This window comes from Asparagus officinalis, chromosome 8 (genome assembly GCF_001876935.1).
Source record: "Asparagus officinalis chromosome 8, Aspof.V1, whole genome shotgun sequence".
In the NCBI taxonomy this organism is placed as follows: Eukaryota; Viridiplantae; Streptophyta; class Magnoliopsida; order Asparagales; family Asparagaceae; genus Asparagus; species Asparagus officinalis.
The window spans coordinates 15,797,252-15,810,413 of record NC_033801.1 but is presented as its reverse complement, the minus strand read 5'-3'; the positions used below and the strand labels follow the sequence as shown (position 1 = coordinate 15,810,413).

The following is a 13,162-nucleotide window of genomic DNA, read 5'->3' as shown; positions in this document are numbered from 1 at the left end:
TTTTGGATGTAGATCAAGATGAACGGAGTGGATTATCAAAAAGACAACATAGCATGACTTGCCACAATGCTTATTTTGAGAGCTACTTCTCATAGATGTGCATACACACGAACATATATATACACAAATATATATAAGAAATAATGTATATGAGGTAGCAACTCGTTTTGTTAAATGAGCAAGGAAGTGGTAGACATGTGGTGAGGTCCATACTAATTTTCATTCGGGTGGATCTCATCCCCCTTTATCTCTTATTATCTCGTTTACAAAATGAGCTGCCACCTCAAAACAAACATACATATATGCAAAAAATGGGCCTGAGGTGGTGGCTCATTTTACTAAGTAAGCTAGTAGGGCCATATATTTTTTTTTAATAGTGAGGTTACTATTTTAAAATAGTCCGAACCTAGCTCTTTAGCTCATGTTTGTTTTTGTATCTACTCCCGACTATTTTTAAGTAGGGACTACTTAATACCCATAAAAAAGACTAAAATAAATCCATCCCGCCCCCACCTTTATAATCTAGTTATTAATTTTTCAGGGAAATTAATATGTTCTGACAAACTTTCCCTTTTCTTTTAGTTTTGTAAGCGAGTTTTTTCCAAATACTTTTTTCCCGCTGCTTTCTTTCTCAAGTAGGAAAAACGACCACATTTGAAATGTGTGCTTATCTCAGGGGTGAATAAAATTCTCATCACACACATTCCTAAGCAATACAATACAAACTAGAATTGTTGAGCCACCTCCGTCATATTTCATTATGTTATGTTTTGAATGAAGTGGTCAATAAGGTAATTATTGGAGGGCTCTCCAAAAAGGAAAAAATTAAGCAGCAAAAACAAAAATGAAGGATCAAACTTTTAAGAATATCAAAGTATATCGATGCACGTTTGGTTGCTTAATTTTTGAATTGGACATGGCGAAGTCACATTGTTGATGTTGTGTCGTTATTGTGTTTAATCCTCATGATGAAAATGTATAGGCTGATACATTGAACAAATTCTACAGCCAATTGACTTTGTATTCTGAAGTGCAACATCAAATTGATTTTAAATTCTCAAGTTTGAAAATTTCTACTTCAAATTGTCGTATAATACCTATTATTCTTATAAATATATACACAAACATACATTCACATATGTGCATCTACATACATACACACAGACACACTTATATACATATAAATAGTGTACATATACATATGTACATGAAAATTGGGTATGAATGATAGCGCACTAAGATAGACTAGTGGCTAGATCCGCCCTGCTAGTTGCATCAAAACATGTGATTCTCACCATTCTTATCTTTTAGTAGCTCATTTTTCAAATGAGATGGCAACTCGTAGTTACTATAGTTTGCTTAATCATCTAATATGTGGATGGAAGTTATTAATTAAGCTCTTGATGAGAACATTAATCTGCTCTCTCCTTTTTTCTAGAAACACTTTTCAATAATTAGTAATTTGAGACTGAGAACACAATCATTAGGGCTCCTAGTGCCGTATATGAATCATATATTGCAGGTATAATTCACCTTTTCATTAGTCTTCTTTTATTTCAGGAATTGATGGGGAAATTGTTCTTTGATTTTTTAAAGAATTGAAAAAAAGAGATAGATACATATCTAACCGCCGGTACCGAGGATGCCTTGCCCTTGGGAGGCCGTTCCGACGGCGGAACTTGAGCGGCTGCGGAGTAGTCACGGAGAAGGAAAAGAGAGAGCGGGAGAGAGAAACGAACGGGAGAAAAAATGAAAATGAGAAGAGAACGGAGGTAGAAGAAGAGATAGAGGAGAGAGAAAGAGGAAATTTTAGTTAAATAGCATAATTTCTTTGGAACCCCTGAAAGTTTATTAGTTTGTGAATAGGTCCAAAAGATAAATAGGAAAGAAAATATTCTTGTAGACCCTTGTCGCTTTGTTGATTTACATCAGGTCCCAAAAGATCCAAGCTTAGTTAAGAATTAAGCCCGAATAATTAATGGGAAACCACTAAGCTATGCAATATATTAATAATATGTTCAAAATTATTAGAATAATATTATAGAAAATTATAGTAAATTGCTAAAATTAGCAAAAAGCCTATGTGTAGTTGTGTACCTTATTTATAGATAATTATTATTTGAGTATACTTGAATATGATTGATTTTAAACTTTAGAGTGATTATCCTATAATATGTACTTGTCCTGAATTAATATTAGTCTTATATTTATATTATAGGTTCAGGTTGATATTTAGAAAATAGTGTTTGACGAAGCTATACTTATTGGAGGTGAGTTCATTTCCCACTAGTATTTTTTTATATGAAATTTGCATAAGTGTTATATTTGATTTTATTTTGTGCTCAAAAAATAAATAATTTATTATTTTGTAAATATATAAAGGTAAATATGATCTGATCTAGTTTGTTATGGCATAACATATAAATATGAATTGATTTCATACAAGATATTTAAAATTAAATTAGATTTCACATAAATGTGATTAGCGGCTTGGGTTTCATGAAAACTCAATTAATTGCGAATAATGCTTATTTGAAAGCTTTTGAAGAAAATAATAATAATAATAATTTGAAGATGTCGTAACAGTTTGTGAATTCAAAGATTTCTGGTGACTTAGTATTTGATAAAAATAGAGAAAAGTGAAATTTGTAAACTGTTTTAACTAAGATGATGAGATTTACGTTCGTCCACTTGATTTAAAGTATTTGTAATTTTGGTAAATGAACATACCAATAATATTTTTGGTGCAAATGACGCGTTTTGAAATAAAATGATTTGACAAGTGATGTGGTTTTGGAAACTAGCAAATTTATAAGTGATGTGTTTTGAAATCAAATAATTTGACAAATGATGTGTTTCTGGAATCAAGCTATTTAACAAGCAATTCTTGATGTTTTCAAACCCTCAGAAAGTCCACTATGGAGTGATGTGTTTGTGTCTGCCATATGGTTTGAATGCACCTTTATGTGGCCCGTTATGGGTATTTGTGATGTGACCTTTTGGTATTTGTGATGTGGTCATTTAGCATTTGTGATGTGGCCCCTTATTGGGCGTTTGTGATGTGGCCGACAGTCTATGACAGAGTTAGGTGCATTCTATTCCTGAGAACTATGTGTTATGTGATGTCTTTTGGCATTCCCATGCTACTGGGCTATAATTCGTAGCCTTAGTGTAACTTATGAGGTGATTCTTGCATTTCATGAATGTTCTCATTAAGATTTGTGATTTTGAGATTTTAGTGTGAATCCGAGAAAAATAATGATATTTTGCCTTTACACAAATTTAATTGTTTATTTCCTTTCTTAGTAATTATTTGTTTTCAAAGAGAGTTTAATTTTAGAATACGTTACCATGATTCTAGAATACGTTATGATATATTTAACTTGCACTTTCTTTCTTAACTATAGCAATAGTATGTCATTCTTGGACAATATTTTGCTATTTTCTGAAATATCCTGTGCCAAGCTTATAATTCACTATTTCTGAGAATTATAAGAATTTTGTTAAATATCTAGGATCTCTAATAGGAAATGTTCTCACTGAGCTTTAGCTTACTCTGTTGTTTTTTTAATATTTTTCAGATCTGAGATAGAAATGTGATAATCTAAAATTTTTGGTTGTGGGCATGATTAAGAAGTGCTTGTTTGGAAACTTGATTCCAGTGGCGTTATGTTCAGTAAAAAGAGTGTTTTTGTTGTAAACATTTATAACGGTAAGGTTATAGAATGTAAGTAATGAGTATAAGTATATATGTATAGTTTGTTTTGAGCCACTATTTTCAGCAGGCTTATGTATGTGTTTTGAGTTAAGCTACATAACACATACACGAGACTTGTCTTGTGTGGATCGCTGCTGTCTCGTGACCCGTATTTATAAAATTCCGCTATAGTTTTCAAGGCGTGACAAATGAGACGTCCAAAAAGTACATGGTAATGAATACATTGCAATAAAATGTATTTTTTTACTTTTACATGCTGAAACCCAGACACACATGTTTTGATGTGTCTATCTGTTGATATCTCATTTAGCAAAATGTGAAAACAAATTAATACTCGTAGGGCATAACTAGCTTGATTATGCTCTCATACAAAGCTCTATGAATCTATCAATTTGAATTATCCACTCCCTACTTTTTTATCAACATACTTTAACTGGCCTACAAACAAAAATTAGGGATATGGTGTTGAAGCTATTCATACATTAGTGATTGTAAAATTAAAGATTTTATAATAGTACAATTGAAGGGACAATATAAAAACACAGGAATTAAAAGTTTCGAATTGATGAGATTTTTCATTTTAGAAGTTCTAAAATACTTAGATAATGATGAATGGATTGGATCATTCATTATAATAACTTCATGCATCAAGCTATCTCTTTAGTTGTCTTGTCAGAAAACCGTAAATTTTTACTCAACTTGATGCATGGATAACATATGCTCAATACACAATGAACTTTTATTTATGGTCTTTTTAAGATGTATAGATCAAGTTAGATGGAGTGGATCATTCAATTTTATTGCATGTCACACATTTTAGAAGTTGGTATAACTAGCTTACTTATACGAGATAACCAAATCATTCGACATGCCATCAATTCAGACAATCACTTTCAGTTCATTTTATCTACATGTACTGAATGGTCTGTTAAAAGAATAGGCATATTATGTTCTAAGTACTCATGCATCACGTTGTGTTGTAAATTAACAGTCCAGTGACCATACAGCTAAAGGTACATTATGAAACAAGAGTTAAGATATCAAAGCATCTTCGTTTACAGATAATTTAAGATACATAGTCATTGATGAAAAACGTGGATCACTCATTGGAATAGCCTAACTAATGCATCAAGAGGTCTCAGTAATTATATCGTGACAGAACTGTTAAATTATTTTAATTATTTGATGCATTGTTATGCACAATATACATGATTTTTATTTATAGGCCTTGTATGACTTGTAGATCAAGACATACATAGTGGCTCATCTAATATTTTTTTTCTTCTTTTGGTAAGATTGGATCCATCTAAATGGCATAATTAGGATGACATAACTAGGTTAGCTATATCCTAGGATTACTAAAGCTACACCACACAGCACACAAACATATTGGAACCAGATCCTTACAGTAGTTCAAATTCAATGTTTGGCTACTTGTGAAAGATTCACTCGCTTAAAATTGATATTAGTCATCAGAAGTGCCTAGACATACATAGTGAAAAAAAGGGGTCTAAATGGAGAGCTGATTAGTTTTGCAGTGCAGAATTTATAACTGGAGCTGGTTTCTAGTAGTGTTAAGGACTTCTTACAATCAAATGTTTCAATCAAAATTTTCTCTGTCCTATAGTCTAGGTCTAGCAACATCATTTCTGGACTTCTATTAGTGTTTGCTTGATGCTTGAAAAGAGTAAATAACTTAATCTTTCTGTAGGTACTTCAGGTTTGTAGATTAACTTCGGTGATATAAGAAAAAGGTGAGAAAGTCTATAAAAGAAGTAACACGGATTTAAGCACTGCTCAACCATCTATTGTTGCCAAACACTCGGTCGAGTTAGCTATGAGCCAAAGAATGTTCAGTAAAATAGATAAGAGTAATTGGAAGTGTATATGAAAGCTTAAAAGAAATATTCTCAACACAAAACAGATTTCTCACAATGTTCTCTCAGCACTCCTAACTCACTGACGTAGACATGATGGTTGACTTAGTGGAATGTCATCAACTCACAGAACATACCTTATATTCATACATCTAATCGTTTACTGATAGCCTACTTGATTTTTTAATACCATTTAACGAGAAAAGTCATTCTCATTTGTAGCTGGTAATGTTCTGTAAACCGACTTATGAAAAATTCTAGATAGTTAAGTAGGTGTTAAGCTTTCTACTACCACATCGACTAATCTAAATCCTTCTAAATTAGTCTTGATAAATAGTGCAGATATTTAATAGCGAAAGCATGCGACAAAACCTTGACAGCCGGTTGCAGTTGGTAGGAATACTAGGACTTTCTTTTACACAGTTTAAGCTCATGATACTACTGAGGCGCCTCTAAATTCCACTGCACCATGAAAGATCATAGAGAAAGTGGCAACTACAGGGAAGTGTATTAACCTTTGACGCATAAAATAAAGCAACTAAACATTTCACGTTTCTATAGATTTACATCTGATGGGTAGTGTATTAAGCCAAATGGACTCATATAATGTGAATAAAGGAGTGATGAGAACAGTTATACTGCTTTAGCTACTTTGTTAAAGTAATTTCCACTCACCTAAAATAACATGATCTTTTTTTTCCTTTTTTAGTTATTATTAAACAAACTTACTGTTGGTCCTTACTCAAAAATGCACAAGGAGTGAAAACTAATATGCCCTTATTATCTACTACCTCATCAGACTTGCACGTGTGACCCCGTTGTTTCTTGGGTAAATGTCAAATTGTTTTCAGGGTCATACCTTACACTAAAAAGGCAGATGGAGTAAAGTTTCATACATTCTAGTAGTCTTGTATCATGTCCAACTTTGTTTTATGAACAGCCATAGGAAGAAACATGGAGAAAAAGATTAATATATCTATGTTCTCAATGCTAGATTCCTATGTTGCCAAAACTGTCTCTATTTAATCTTTTACTGTCTGTGGTCCATTGCCAATGACTCTTACCTGGTAAAGAAGGTCTTCACATTTAGAAGCACATAGCATGACATGATCATGTTTTTTATACCTTCAATTTTCATATTACAGTTTTACCTGAATCATATGTTGCACTAAGCCTTATTTAACTTTCTTCTCCTTATTTCACCAGTCAGAAGCCGGAAAAAAGCTCCCCTTCATCTTCATCGTAAACTTACAGGTGCATAATTACAGTTTTCATTGATTTATCTGTACAAATAATTTCCTGATTTTGTTCTTTGAAGCAGAATATTAAATTTTCCTAAAATATTATTGTGCAGCAAGTGCTCATTTGATGAAACGATAAAATTTTATGTTTCAGAGTCAGACAAAGATTATATTTTACGAATAGCAGTATATATTCTTGTATATTCGTAAATCAGCTAATACTGCACTTATGGGGATCAAAGGAAACAGAGAATTAGTCAATGACTCAAGACTGTCCCTGCATTCGATAACTCTATGTTGAATGGATATGGAACAATGTGCTAGTGTTTCCGCTTAGTATGTTTACTAGCTGATGATTTACTTTACAATATTGCAGTATATTGTTTGACATTTTTGGTGCTTATAAAGTTTATGATTGCTTTATCCTTCTAGTCATGGCTGCTTTGGCACGGGAATTTTAAGATAACTAGGTAATACTTAAATTAGAGTAGACATGAGTATTAAGTATTTTGACAATAGCTACAAGAGTAGTAGAGGGATCAGTGCAGTGAGGTGTCAGATGCAAATACCAGCATACATGAAAATTTTCTTTATAATTAGAAGGATTAACTCTTATTCCATCTAAATAGGAGTATTAGTAAACCCCTCATTTTGAGGGGTTAACTCATTTTAACCCCTCTAGAGGGGTTAACTTAACCCTTCTATATTTTTTATGTTTGGCAAATTATGGAGGGTTAACTCACTTTAACCCTTATATAGATTTGTTGTGTTTGGCAGGTTAAGAAGGGGTTAAGTCTCCTTAACCCTTTGCCAAACGGTACCGTAAAGAATTTGTTAACCCTTTGACCAAGTTAACCCATTTAGATGGTTAAGGAGGGGTTAAACCCCTTTAACCGTTCTCTTAACCCCTTGCAAAATGGGGTCTTATATTAGATCTGAATCTGAAAATTAAAGGGGAAAAACCAAAAAGAAAAGATAAGTTTGGGGTTTAGGAAAGTTTCACAAGCAGGATGTAACCAGATTTGGCGGCCTACGGAATGACTCCAAAATCATATCTTGAAACTCAAATTTTATTCATCATTTTTGTATCCTCCACAATGAAAAAATACAACCTTGTTTGTAGGACTAAAACAAAATCCTAATAACGAATAAATTCCTTACTATTAGTTAACATCAAATATAAATCCTCAAAATAATGACTTTCATAGCTAAATAAATTAATAACTTCGTTCTAACCAACTATCAACTACAGAAAATAAAATCTTTAAAAATCCCAAATCCAATCTACCCTGTGTGAAATAGAATGTTGCATTTATTTTTCTTTTCTATTCCACATATCTTTCAGATAATCATATGATAAACAAACACAAATTGTTTGGTTTGTTGGCGGCCATTACTAATTCTGCATAAATAATCAATCTGCAATTCTATGATAAAGGCAGATATTCTCTACTCACCTCAGAAATGAAAAACTTATTTATAAATGGGGTTTTTCGTAGAAGCCACCTTAAAAATAGAGTAATTATATGGATACCACCTTCGATTTCAATTTATACATAAATAGGTTTTGGTTGCAATCAACCACCTCCAAGTCAAATTTTCACTAAAAAACCAAAAATAAATTTTAAAAAAATTCAAGCTCAATGCATGTGAATTATATCCTAGCAAGGCCTAACCACTAAAAAACTGAGTCATGTGCCTTGAATGTGAGTTTTAAAGGGTAATTTTGGATTTTTAGTGAAAAAATTGTCTGAGATGTGGTTGATTACAACAAAAACCCACTTTAAAGGCGGTTTAAGTTGAAAAAAAAGGTGGTTTCCGTATGATTAACCTATTTTTAGGGTGGTTTCTAACGAAAAACCCTTATTAAATTAAGGTCTAATTTCACATAACCCCTTTGAACTTTGTTTGTCTCACATAACTTGCAACCCCCAAACCCCCCACAAAAAAAAGGAAAAACCTAACTTTGGGGTATCTCACAAAACCCCCCTGAACTTCAACCTTTTCTCACTGGACCCCCATACATGTAATTTGCAAATAAAGAAAATTTCTTGAGAGAAAAGAACTCCAAATTTTTCAGGAGGGTTTATGTTGCCTGTGCATGATAAGTGATAAATTTTGAGATTTTTTCTCTCAAGGATATTTTAGTTATTTGCAAAATACAGGTAGGGAGGTCCGGCAAGAAAAGGTCCAAATACGGGGGAGCTGGAGCTGTGAGACAGCCCAAAGTTCAGGGGTTATGTGAAATTGACCATAAATTTATTAAGTGTCAAGATAATGGTTCATAACATAATCATGAATAAGATGATCTTATCAATGTGTCTATTCATTTTTCAGTTCTTGTCTTTTTAATAACTGTAATTGTTTTCTGTTTTACCCCTCAGCTTTTGTATATTGTTCTTGGAAATTTTTAGACACCTACTGAGGCATTTAATTGAATTGCAGATCCCTGCAAAACCAAACTATAGTTTGGTCCTTTATTTTGGTGCTGAGAGGCCTATAGCCAAAGAGTCTCTGTTGAGTAGATTTGTAGATGGAAGTGATGCGTTTCGAGATTCAAGGTTGAAGCTTATACCAAGTATCGTAGAGGTATGAACTGTTTGTCAGTGTTATGTTTTCATACTTTCCGTAGGTTGGTGGATTCTACTGATATCCTTGTTTAATCATTCAGGGATATTGGATGGTCAAATGTGCTGTAGGCTCCAAAGCCTGCCTCTTAGGAAAAGCAGTTACATGCAGTTATCTCCGTCAAGACAACTACCTAGAGGTATAACTAGTACTTGCTTGGATCTATATTTTCCTTCTATCAACATACTTTCACTTTAAATTGGATGACTTGCCTTCGAAATTGCCCACCTGTCACACGTGATGTACTTATTAACTATACAAAAACACAAATTTGATGGTCCCAACACAATTTATCCAGGCATCAATATGGCCTTCCCAGCTACTTTTTTATAGCTAGCCCCCATACACTGGTAATCATATGTCATGCCCGTGTCCATGATTCCTTTTTACAACACATGCCTTCAAAGAGGAAAAACATTTGCCAACTAGTGTTTTTCTCTATTTCAGCTATCAAATAAACGGTTTTCTTTCCTGGAGCGATGTATTATGACATGCAGTCTTTGACGTTCTCTCAACAAAAGACATATCTGTACATAAAGTGGCTTTAAGTTAATGAGAACTGTTGAGAGGATCCAATATGTCTCTCACGGTCTTGAGTTTGATTCCCGGTGGCTTCATTATCCAAAAAAAAGGGGGTTAATGGGAACTTAGCATCTGGTACTGGCTTTTAAGAAATGCTTTCTGGTAATAGGATTTAAGCCTTGATTGTATTCCCTTAGGTTATCATCTCCTCTGTGTAGTGTGGGTGTCATTTTTATCATGTAACTTGGATAAGAATCAGGCACACCTGGATAATTTCGAGTGGAATTAACTATGCGTTGACTAACTTTTTGATGTTTAACAGTGAAAGAGGAATCAAATTTCAGTATTTTAGTTTCATGCATGTTGTCATGATGATTTGCCTTATTATCACTCTTGGTTGCTTATTATTGTCTACTTGTACAGATTGATGTGAATGTTGGATCTTCATCTGTTGCAAGAAACGTCGTTGGTTTAGTTCTTGGGAAAATCACAGGCCTTGTTGTTGACCTTGCGATCCTGATTGAGGTCAGTAAGTTTGTAGCTATGCACGCACAGAATTTTCCTTAGAATTTTCCTTAAGTTCTTTCCGCGTACTACTTTATAATTATTGTTACTATTTGTCTTAACAAACCTTATAATTAGTATATTATTATTATTCATGTGTATGCTAGAGCAATGCTTATTGACTGATTCCCACTGGTTTGAAACGTTCTTCCAGTCATGAGCAAGAGAAGCATGTTGTTCTGTAACTCACATATGAAAGCCAATTAAAGCCAACATGAAATTTTCTTGTTGATCAAGGCTCTGAATTTTGAAAACTTCATGTACTCTGAACTTGTTTGTTATTTCAATTTCAATTTATTTGTATATAGTGACAGTAAACTTAGTACAAATAGTTGTCAAGACATTGCGAGCTCTAAGCATGCTTTAGTTATATCTTCCATACCATATTTTTCACTATGGGTCAGTAAGAAGGAACTAATTAAAATTTTAATTAAGATTTAAATAGAAGAAACTCAATGATTTGTCATAAGATATTACCTTGCAATTTAATAAAATCACTGATTGTGTTTAAACATTTATATACCCTTCAAATAGCAAGAATTTGGTATGTCATATCGTCCAGTGATTCTATGAAAGTTGTAGGATCAATTTGTGACCATTAACAAACTAATAATTTTTTTTTCTTTTTTTTCCTTCACTTCTTTTTTTTAGGGAATAGAGGATCTTAGTCCATATATTGTTATAAAAGCAGAAGAGCAATAGATAAGATTCTAACGTAAGAAACTTAATAATGAAAAATGTACAGAAGGAACACAAAATAACACTTATCCTTTTCTATAAGTAATTTTGATTTGAAAAACTTGAACTGCATGACATGTGTCCTAACTTAATGATGAAATACTTTCCTGGACGAAGCATGGCAACATATATTTTGCTGAGCATCTATGATTTATTGCAGGCAAAGGAAGAGAATGAACTGCCTGAATACATCCTTGGATCTGTTCGGTTAAACCGTGTGAGACTTGACACTGCGGTGTCACTATGAGTCATATCTGCTGCGAGAAATTATGACTTCGATCTGTATCCAAGTATGACATTAAATAATCAATGAGAAAATCACACTTTTATCTTAATATCCTATTCTTCACCAGCTATTGACTTATGTATCAAAGCCATTTCTGTTCTCTGAGTTAATATATATAAAAATGAAAATCTTTTTTTACATGATATTCTTGTCAAGTTGAATAATTTTGTGGTTCTTGTGGATTTTATTGCATGCAAAATTTGTATTCATTCAAAACGAATGAAATTTGTACTAGTGAGTTATATCTTATGTAAATCGCAAATTTTAGTGTACACATAATAAATTTGCATTCGTTCAAAATAAATAAATTGACAAAAAAGTGTGTTATAGATCATGAAAATTGCTAGTTTTGATGTACATTCTATACAAATTTGTATTTATCTAAAAAAGATAAAAAACGTAGATTATAGCTCAAGAAAATTATAAAATTTGATATATGCAGATAACTTTGTATTCGTTCAATACGAGCAAAAACTGTCAAAAATTATAGGTTATAGCTCATAAATTAAAAAAAATTAATGTACGCATAATAAATTTGTATTCTTTTAAAAAAAATTATCAAAATCACGAGTTATAGCTCATGTAAAATCGCAAGTTTTGATATACAAATAATAAATTTGCATTCGCTAAAAAGAATTAAAATTGAAAAAATCATGTGCTATAGCTCATTAAATTTTTTTGATATACATATAATAAATTCTTATTGGTTCAAAATGATAAAAAAAATTAACAAAAACTATGGGTTACAGCTCATGAAAGTCACGAACTTTGATGTATACATAATAAATTTGCATTCATTCAAAATAAAAAAATAGATAAAAATCATTGGTTATAGCTCATAAAAATCATAAATTTTAATATGCACATAATAAATTTGCATTTGTACAAAACGACCGAAAATTGATAAAAATGTCGGTTATATCTCATGAAAATCCCAAATTTAATGTACATACAATGAATTTGCATTCATTCAACATAATGAAAATTAAAAATTATGGGTTGCAACTCATGAAAATCTCAAATTTTTACGTGAAAGGTAATAAATTTACATCCCTTTAAATGAACAAAAACTAACAAAATTTGTAGGTTATAGTTATGAAAATCGCAAATTTTGTTGTACACATAATAAATTTGCATCCTTTCAAAATGAATAAAAATTGACAAAAAAGTGGGTTATAGATAGTGGAAATGGCAATTCGATGGAGACAATAGATATTTATTTATTTGAAATAAAAAAATGACAAAAATTGTATGTTATAGCTCAAGAAAACATGCAAATTTTGTTTTATGACTATAAATTTGCATTCATTTAAAATGACAAAAATTATTAAAAATCATGGGTTATTGGTCATGAAAATCACAAATATTTATGTACAAATAATAATTTAATTTTTATTCAAAATGAATGGAATTTATCAAAAATCATGAATTATATAACTCAAGAAAATTGCCAATTTTGATGCATATATAAAAAAAATTGCGTTCATTCAAATAAATGAAAATCATCAAAATCATGGGTTATAACTCATGAGAATTGAAATTTTTGATAAACACAATAAATTTGCCTTTGCTCAAAATGAATGAGACT

The 13,162-nt window shown here is 31.9% G+C and overlaps 1 protein-coding gene across 2 annotated transcripts in view; it reads left to right on the top strand.

Annotated features, from left to right (window-relative positions):
* Window positions 1-11,714, top strand: part of LOC109851326 (protein ENHANCED DISEASE RESISTANCE 2) — a 58,434-nt gene extending 46,720 nt beyond the window's left edge. Inside the window, exons 18-22 of one of the 2 annotated variants that reach the window (XM_020421398.1) lie at window positions 6,802-6,849; window positions 9,282-9,425; window positions 9,508-9,603; window positions 10,410-10,511; window positions 11,449-11,714. In XM_020421398.1, the coding sequence (XP_020276987.1) occupies window positions 6,802-6,849; window positions 9,282-9,425; window positions 9,508-9,603; window positions 10,410-10,511; window positions 11,449-11,535 (477 nt within the window). In that variant the 3' untranslated portion in view covers window positions 11,536-11,714. Of the gene's footprint in view, window positions 1-5,937; window positions 6,772-6,801; window positions 6,850-9,281; window positions 9,426-9,507; window positions 9,604-10,409; window positions 10,512-11,448 lie in introns of those variants that run through there. The other variant, XM_020421399.1, reaches the window with a different exon arrangement.